Below are 9,569 nucleotides of genomic sequence, written 5' to 3' on the forward strand. Positions count from 1 at the left end.
ATTATTGGGGAGTTGGTCTCCCATAGTCTTTGAGTATGTCTTCCAAGCAAAAGCTGCCAAAAATTAGGAAGGAGGAACTTGCAATGCCCCTTACAAGAGCCATGCAGTACAGCATATTAAAAACATTATTCCCATTAGTGTGGAGTGGGTCTCCCTTAGTCTTTGCCTATGCCTTCCAAGCAAAAGCTGCCAAAAATTAGGATGGAGGAACTTGCAATGCCTCTTACAAGAGCCATGCAGTACAGCATATTAAAAACATTATTCCGTTATTGGGGAGTGGGTCTCCCATAGTCTTTGCCTATGCCTTCCAAGCAAAAGCTGCCAAAAATTAGGACGGAGGAACTTGCAATGCTGGCAACAGGGACCACGGTCACCCTGGTGGTATAGTGGTGGTGAAGGCTGAGGATAAGGAGAAGAGCAAAAAACAGCCGAAATGAGGAAGCGTATACCCATGTGTGGGTGTGAAGCGGTGCAAGGGAATACACCTCCCGAAATAACACAGTGGATTTGACTTTATGATACTCTGCTGTCATTTGGTGGTGATGAGAACTCTGGCCCAATCCAGCCCTTGTTCATTTTGATAAGGGTCAGCTTGTCAGCATTGTCAGTTGACAGGCGAGTGTGCTTATCGGTTATAATTCCCCCAGCGGCACTAAAAACACGCTCCGATAACACGCTAGCGGCAGGGCAGGCCAGGACCTCCAAGGCGTACAGAGCGAGTTCATTCCAAGTGTCCAGCTTGGATACCCAATAATTAAAAGGCACAGGTATGTGGGGCGTTGGCTGCGAATTCGAAGGTCTGGGATATGGACAATTGAACGCTGCGGTGGGACGTGGACGTGGACGTTGATGCTGTTTCTTGAGAAACTGCCATAACAAGTGAAGACTGAGAGGAGGGGGCATCTTTGCATGCAGTATGGACAGGGGATTGCCTTGCACACACAACAGGGGGTTCTCTTACATGCACAACAGCAGAAGAAACAGTGGTGACACCCGCTGACACTGGTCGTGGACCCTGGTGTTCGCCCCACAAAGTCGGGTGCTTTGCTGACATGTGCCCGATCATGCTGGTGGTGGTCAGGCTGGTAGTTTTGTGACCCCTGCTGATGCTGGCCTGGCAGGTGGTACAAATGGCCTTTTTGGGGTTATCAGCAGAGTCTTTAAAAAAATTGCAGACTCTGGAAGACCTACCGGTTGTACTGGCAACGTCCCTCGTGTTGGTGTTACGGGGAATGGTTGCCCGCCTTCTGTCTGCGGCCACCACACTGCTTCTTCCTGCCTGTTGGGGTACTCTGCCTCCCTCCCCCTGTGTGCTGCTGGCCTCGCTCTGCGTGTCCTCCTGCCACGTTGGGTCAGTTACTAGATCATCCACCACCTCCTCCTCTTCCACTTCCGCACCACGGTCCTCCTCCTCACTTCGTGGCAATTGTGTCTCGTCATCGTCCACCTCTTGTGAAAAATTGCCAGCGTCGCCTTCCTGTGGCCATGGCTATTCAAATATTTGGGCATCGCTACATGGGATCTCCTCTTCCACCACTTCAAGCGGAGCAGGCAAGGGGACCAAATATGGAAATGGACCAGTGAACAGCTCTTCAGAGTGTCCAACTGTGGGATCAGTTGCTGTCTGACGACACTCGTCATGGTGGAAGGAAGGAGCATCAGGGTGAGGAGGAGTATGCGGTCGAAACTCACGGCTACTAAGACTTGACCGTGTGGAAGAAACACCGGAGGTGGTGGTGCCCAGGTGACTGGAAGTATTATCTGCTATCCAATTAATAACCTGTTCACACTGATCAGTTCGCAATAGTGGTGTTGTTGTGTGCTTCCCTAGTAATTCGGTCAAGAACTGGGAGCGAGAAGATGTGGCTGTTGGTTGTGGCACATTTTCACCTTGGCCACGGCCCCGTCCTCTGCACGTACCATCACCAGAACGTCCAGTTCCACGTCCCTTGCCACGCGCCTTGCCCATTGTAAATGAAGTAAAATAGCTTACGCTCGCACTATCAATGGCAAAAGGGTAATAAAAAGGAGATTAGAACCATGGAAGAGGAAAAGCACAGTTCTAGTTCTCTGGCCTACACCAGAATCTTTTAAACAGATATATTTGTGTCTGAACAGTCAGCGAGACACTCAAACTGGTTTTTTTTATGGAAAAAAAAGGCAAAAAAGTGGATAACACCCAGATTTGAACCGTGGAAGAGGAAAACCACGGTTCTATTTCTCTGGCCTACACCAGAATCTTTTAAACAGATATATGTGTGTCTGAACAGTCAGCGAGACACTCAAACTGTTTTTTTTATGGAAAAAAGGCAAAAAGGTGGATAACACCCAGATTTGAACCGTGGAAGAGGAAAACCACAGTTCTAGTTCTCGGGCCTACACCAGAATCTTTTAAACAGATATATTTGTGTCTGAACAGTCAGCGAGACACTCAAACTGTTTTTTTTTATGTAAAAAAGGCAAAAAGGTGGATTACATCCAGATTTGAACCGTGGAAGAGGAAAACCACAGTTCTAGTTCTCTGGCCTACACCAGAATCTTTTAAACAGATATATTTGTGTCTGAACAGTCAGCGAGACACTCAAACTGTTTTTTTTATGGAAAAAAGGCAAAAAGGTGGATAACACCCAGATTTGAACCGTGGAAGAGGAAAACCACAGTTCTATTTTTCTGGCCTACACCAGAATCTTTTAAACAGATATATTTGTGTCTGAACAGTCAGCGAGACACTCAAACTGTTTTTTTTTATGGAAAAAAGGCAAAAAAAAGTGGATAATACAGAGATTTGAACCGTGGAACTGCAAAACCACAGTTATAGTTATCTGGCCTACACCAGACTCTTTTAAACAGATATATTTGTGTCTGAACACTCACAGACACACTCAATTTTTTTTTCTTGGGGGGGGGGGGGGATACCAAAAGGTTAATAAGACGGGTATTTGTGTTGAGGGGAGGGCAACAACGACCCTTCATGGTTGGCCAAGTGAGTGTCAAATTTCTATGTTACAAGGTTGATTGCGCAATCCAGCAGAAAACCAGACGGAGACAGAACTCTGTATGGGAGGATTCGGAGAATCTCTAACCCCGTTTATTCCACTTATCATTATATATTGTTTTGAGTATATCAATAACCAATCACCTACAGCCAAGCTACAAGCTTAAGCGAATGTTAGTACAATTATTACGGAAACACACATATGGTCATGTTATCATAAGCTCGGTGTGTGATGGAAAGTTACACAAAGTTACACATTCCGGTGTAAACTAGTTAGAATAGTGGCAGAGTGTAGCCTTCAGAATGTTCTGTGTCTGTGAAAAGAATGTATGCTATGCAAGGAGTACAATAACATGATTTTAGAAACAAGCAACAGAAGTGGAGCAACTTTGGCATGAATATCAATATGTCCTTTACATTTCCCCCCTAAAAATTAGGTTATCGTCAACAATAGAGGTGCTTTCCCAGGGTCATGTAGAGCCTGAGGGACATTGGTCTTCACTCAATTAGTGCCCATGTTACCAATTGAGGCATGCCCATCCCCCCTTGTTTGTTGATATAATTGTAGAGCTCTGATCTTCAGACGTGAAGATGGTTGGGACGAGCGGTTAAAGGTCATCATTCCCTTGCCATCTAGGCCTTCAATGCTGATTAAATCTGGGAAATCCGTATATAGTAACCCTAGTTGTCAGTTGGCAGCATCCTCCTTGCTCTCTGACGACTGGCAGGTTTCCTCATGAAAATTGGGATACAATAAAAGACTAGTTTTACTAAGACATATATTAACAAAATGCAAACAGCAATATGCAACACTCCTTGTAATATTCCAACAATCCACCCACCAATCCCTTTAAACCAATTAGCAGGATTCAAAAAGGAGAATGTATCAGACCACCAACTGTCTTTGGTCAATTCATTGTGTTTGTTATATTCTTCCCTGAGTTTCCTAATGTCTTCCATTTTAGTCTTTAACCGTATGGTAGAGTCGGGGTCAATATAGAGACAACAGGCTGGACCTATAACCTGACACATCCCTCCTTGAGATGCTGTCAAATAGTCCAGCACTAAGGTATGTTGATTGGTCACTATAATAAGCTGATTTTGTACTGCAACAGTAGTATTAATTACTTCCAATATACTCCAAATTTGGTCATCTAAGTAGTCCGTGACTTCCACTAATTTGTCCCACATTTGTGTTACCATAGGGTAGAAGAAAACAGTACTAACTATCTTATTGGGTATACCCATTTGTACCAAATGAGGTCTTCCTGGTGGGCGTGGGGTATTGTCCTTGGCACGTTTATAGATGGTATGAAGAGGGATGGCTTTCATATCTACTTTACTATGGGGAATAAGATAAGTGGCTGGAGTTAGCCAGGCCAACGTACAAGTCCCCCCTACTCCGACTGGGAGCCATTTATACGCATTATTCTCACAGACCCAATATGTGGCTGATGGCAGATCCCATAAAGCGGAGTGCTGTAATGCTAATTTATGTACCAAATCGATAAGAACAGTGATATTTGACAACATACACCATGAAGGCATTTGTCCCAGGGGGCTACAATATCCAACATCCGGATTGCCACATGTTGGATCACTAGGCTTATATTCAGAAGATTCATTACAAGGGACGTTACCAGATATTTCATAACATGTGTCATTGCTGCCTTTTATAAACAGGTTTTCATGTACCCATGAGTGATTATGAATATATCTTTCCAATAATGATGGTTTAAAAGCATCTGCCGTACTAGAGGTAGCATTAAAACTGATTTGTAGACCCTCAGTTGGTATGAAGCCTAAATTGGTCAAGAAAGACTTGTTCCTGGTTACCCATGTGTTTCCTTTAAGGGAAAGATATTGTAGATTTTTACTGGTGGCAGTAAGATTTCCTTGCCACCAGGGGAGATCCACCCACCCAACTACTGGTATACCTATAGTGGTGTTCCATAATTTACTAAACTTAGTAGCGTTATCAGCAAGGATGTCGCTACAATTGGGCCAGTTTAGTATTTCTTCTAGAGTGACTGGGACCGCCAGAAAGGGCATACTAGCGGCTGAAACTGGTGAGTGAGTACATATCCAACAGTCACTGATTTTGCTTTTCTCTAATTGACTCAATTCTTGTACCAAAATCTGGTGGTGAGTAATGAACTTGTTATTAAAAGGGTCAGTACTCTGTTGTAGGCTATTCCAGATATTGACTGATTTAACCATACATATTATCATAAAACATCTCAGGAAGGTTGGCGTTTGCAGTGTGAAGCATGGATCCTTGTTGGCTTCCCTTCAAGTTTTACTGCTGTTGGGGTTGTCAGGAGCACTTGGTATGGTCCATCATACAATGGTTCTAGTCCGTTTTTCCGAACATGCCTCTTCACATACACATAATCTCCAGGCTTGAGGGTATGACAACCTTCTGCATCAGCTGGATCTGGAATAGAAGATGATACTAAGGCATGGGTGTTCGTTAGTGCTTTGGCAAGCTGAATCACATACTGTACAACATAATCCGTCTCTTCTGATAATTGTTGTGGGGTAAATCGAGCTATAGCTGGTTGTGACCCAAACAGTATCTCATAGGATGACAATTTATGTTTCCCTATGGGGGTGGTACGTATGTGATATAGTGCAATGGGAAGGAGCTCAGGCCGTAGTCACCTGCATCATTTTGTCAATTGCCTTTTCAGTGTGCCATTCAATCTCTCCCCCTTGTCGCTTAACTGTGGATCGTAAGGAGTATGTAATGCCACTGTTGATCCGATCATGGTAAGTATTTCTTGATATACACATGAGGAAAAGGCTGGTCCCTGATCGCTCTCGATAACTTCTGGGACTCCATACCTGCAAACAACTTCACAGACCAGCTTCTTGGGGGTGGTCTTGGCAGTCATGTTTGGAACGGCAAATGCTTCTGGCCAGCTGGAAAACATATCCACTACCAGTAAGCAATATTCATATCGTCCTGCTTTAATGACAGTGATATGATCAAACTGTAAACGTTGGAACGGATACTCTGGTTTAGCAAGGTGTTTTGTTGTTACATTCTGTAATCTACCTGGGTTGCAGGTTTGGCATATTGTGCAACCTTTGTTCTGTGCGCTCAACACAGTGGAAATTCCTGGGGCCCAATAAAGTTTCTGTACCAGTAGCAAAGCTCGGTTTTTCCCTCAATGCACCGGTTCATGGGCCCAGGCTGCTACAGCAGGATATAGGAGTTGAGGCAAACAATATAGTTGTTCCTTTTTCCATAGCCCATCTATCAATTTAGCACCTGCTTCCTTCCATGACTGGCATTCCTCTTTAGAGACTTTCTGCTGTGTGAAGCGTAGTTTTGTGATTGGAGGGACCAGTTGATGATTTTCTGCAGGTTGATCCTGACTTGGCACGGAATTTAGCTGTTTGGTCTGCTGTCGCGTAACAGCCATGGACATGGATGTCTGGAGAAGAGCTGCTTGTTTAGCATGGAGATCAGCAAGTGCATTACCTCTTGCTTCAGGGGCGTCTTGTCGGGTATGAGTTTTTACCTTTACAACAGCCAACTGTCTTTGTAGTTGTACCGCTTCCATCAATTGTCTAACGCTTTCAGCAATTTTTACAGGAGAACCTGCAGTCGTGACAAAGCCTCTCTTTGCCCAGATCTCCCCAAAGTCATGTGTAATCCCGAAGGCGTATCTTGAGTCGGTAAATATATTCACACTTTTTCCTTTGGCCTGTTGACAAGCAGCAATCAGAGCTTTGAGCTCTGCTTCCTGTGCTGACATACTGGGAGGTAAGGCTGCAGCCTCTACCAATGTATCTTCAGTTGTAACAGCATATCCAGTATGAAACCTGCCAGAGGTATCAGCATATCTGGATCCATCCATATATAACATGAGTTCTGGGTCGTCCAAGGGTACTTCCCCCACTAAAACAAGTGGAGTTGACTCTGCATTACAGACAATCATGTGGTGGAGCCTCTTTCCCCTCTCCTTCAGGTGCTGGCAGCAGGGTGGCCGGGTTGATGGTGGTGCACCAGTGTAATTTCACATTTTCTGGGAAAATCAACGAACACTGTAGCCGCAGGTGTCTCTGTTTGGACAGATGTTTAGGTTGCTGTAAAGCTAAAACAGCCGCAATATCGTGTGGAGCATAAATGTGAGTCTCATGTCCAAGGATGATATCCGCCGTTTTTTCAAGTAACTGTTGTGTGGCGTGAATCACTTGTAGACAGCTGGGGGAGGCCCTGGCTACCGGGTCCAGACACGCTTAGTAATAACCGACCGGGCACTGCTATGTACAGTGTCTCTGCGTGAGTACCCCGGCTGCATGCCCTCCTGTCTCGGAGACATACAAATGGAAAGGTTGAGCATAATCCAGGTTTCCAAGTGCAGGGGCTGTCATTATCCTTGATTTTAGTTGCTCAAAGGCTTGTTGCAGCAGTTCTTGGTGGTCCTTGATGTTTACATCAGCCAGAGTGTCTTCTTTTAGTGCACCATATAGGGGTTGCATCAGACGTGAGGCGTCTGGGAGCCATTGTCTGCAGTATGTACATAGTCCGAGGAACCGTTGCAACTCTATGGGATCCTTTGGGAATGGTAGTAGATAGATGGCTGTTTTTCTTTCTTCTGTGAGATGCCTGGCACCCTGAGTAAAGCAGTGGCCAAAGAAAACCACTTGACCAAGACAAAGCTGAAGTTTCGAGGCTGAGACTCGACAATTCAGTTTTGCTAGATGCTTGAGGAGGCTAACACTGGTCCTGATGGACATTTGCTCCGTGGGGGCACACAAAAGAAGATCATCAACGTATTGTAATAGCACTACCTCAGGGTTGTCCAGCTGCCACGGCAGCAGACAGCTGGACATGTTTTTTGTAAACTGATTGGGGCTATTCTGTGCTCCCTGCGGCATCACCGTCCAAGTCAATTGCCTACCCTGATATGTAAATGCAAACAGAAACTGACAGTCTTTATGTAGTGGAATACTGAAAAAGGCGTTTGCCAAATCAATTGCTGTAAACCAGGCTGCGGTAGATGGTATTTGTGAGAGAAGCGTATGTGGGTTAGGCACCACAGGAGTTTCCAAGACTGTCGCTGCATTTACTGCCCTCAAATCCTGCACCAATCCATAAGCGGGCGGCTGCCCCGGTTGGGATTTATTCCTTACGGGGAACAACAGCATATTGCACGGGGAGACGCAGGGAATTAGTGCCCCTTTCTCTATCAAGGTCTGAATTTGCTGGTGTAGACCTTGTTCTTGTGCAAGTTTGAGCGGGTACTTGCGAACCTTGGGAAAGGGCGCTCCGGGCTTGAGGTACACCTGTATTGGTTCTACCGGCAATCTCCCAATGTCGTCTGGGCCTTGTGACCACAGATGAGAAGGAATTTCCCCTATGTATGGGGCTAACCTCGGATCGTTTGGGAGATTTTCATTCGTATCTGATACGTTAACCATAACTGTGGGTAGTGCTCGTAAGATGCAGACCTCCTCTACGTGTGTATCAGAATTTGGATCCTTTATAGTAAGGATCATCTGACCATTGTCCTGGTATTGGATTCGGGATTGGAATTTAGACAAGAGGTCTGCCCCTAAAAGATTTACCGGGCAGGTCGGGGATATGAGAAATTGTGCCATTACTTCCGGGAATGGGCCAATTGGGATAGGTTTGGTGAGAGTATGTTTGTTAGGTCTGCCATCCACACCGATCAATATTAGATTGTCATTAGAAAATTGGACCGGGAGACCCTGGGGCAGTTCAGAAGATTTTAGAATGGAGTTGGCCGCCCCAGTGTCTACCATGAACTTCACCGTATTTCCTCCCACTGGGAGAACGACAGATGAACAGAGCCCGGGGGTGGTTACGGACATCAGGATGGCAGACTCTGGTTGGCCTCCATTTCAGTATGGACGGTCTTGGGGGACATTTTCTCGTGAGTCTCGTGGGCCGGGCGTCCTATTTTTGGATATGGGGGCTTGGGCGGTACACTGGCTAGCAGGGGTGTGACATTCCCTTTGGAAGTGTCCTGTCCGGCCACATATCCAACATTTATGATGGGAATTCACTACTGGTCTTTTCCCGGGATACATTACTTGTTGATTGGGCACCGCCATGGGATAATAGTGGGGCTGTAAGGGAGGATACTCTGTGGGTACTGCGGGTGTCGCAACTGCCACTGCAGTGGGTTTGGATTTAGGCTTAACTGCAGAAGCGGTCCCGGCGACATTTTTCTGGAAGCTTTTTGCTACCTTTAGGGCATCTCCTGGGGTGGCTGACTCAACGTCTGGTCTTACAGCCAATATCGCATCCTTGATTTCAGTACATAAACCCTGGATAAAGGCGGACACTAACAGCTGGCAATGAGTTTTAGTATGTAAGGAGAACCCAAGGTCCTTATAGACCTGCATAAGTCGCCCATAAAACTTTTCAGCCGACTCCCCCTTCTCTTGAATGACGTCTGTGAGGGTAGTGGATTGATCAGCCAACTTATCCTGAGCCCATATTTTAAGGGCTTGACAAAAGTCAACCCCACTCTCGTACGTATTGGCATCTAATGCTCTGTTATATGGGATAGCAGCCTCTACCATCGGATAA

The 9,569-nt window shown here is 45.7% G+C and overlaps 1 protein-coding gene across 1 annotated transcript; it reads right to left on the minus strand.

The window, feature by feature from the left end:
• Positions 1-3,676: 3,676 nt before the first annotated feature.
• On the minus strand, positions 3,677-8,509 carry LOC141265638 (uncharacterized). The gene is made up of 4 exons (XM_073678993.1): positions 8,227-8,509; positions 6,486-6,605; positions 5,941-6,014; positions 3,677-5,134 (listed from the first exon to the last, which is right to left on the minus strand). The coding sequence occupies exons 1-4, from the start codon at positions 8,507-8,509 to the stop codon at positions 3,677-3,679; spliced, it is 1,935 nt and encodes a 644-aa protein (XP_073535094.1).
• Positions 8,510-9,569: the final 1,060 nt, after the last annotated feature.

This window comes from Phyllobates terribilis, unplaced genomic scaffold (assembly GCF_046119375.1).
Source record: "Phyllobates terribilis strain yellow unplaced genomic scaffold, ASM4611937v1 Scaffold_1__5_contigs__length_1240528914, whole genome shotgun sequence".
NCBI classification, from domain to species: domain Eukaryota; kingdom Metazoa; phylum Chordata; class Amphibia; order Anura; family Dendrobatidae; genus Phyllobates; species Phyllobates terribilis.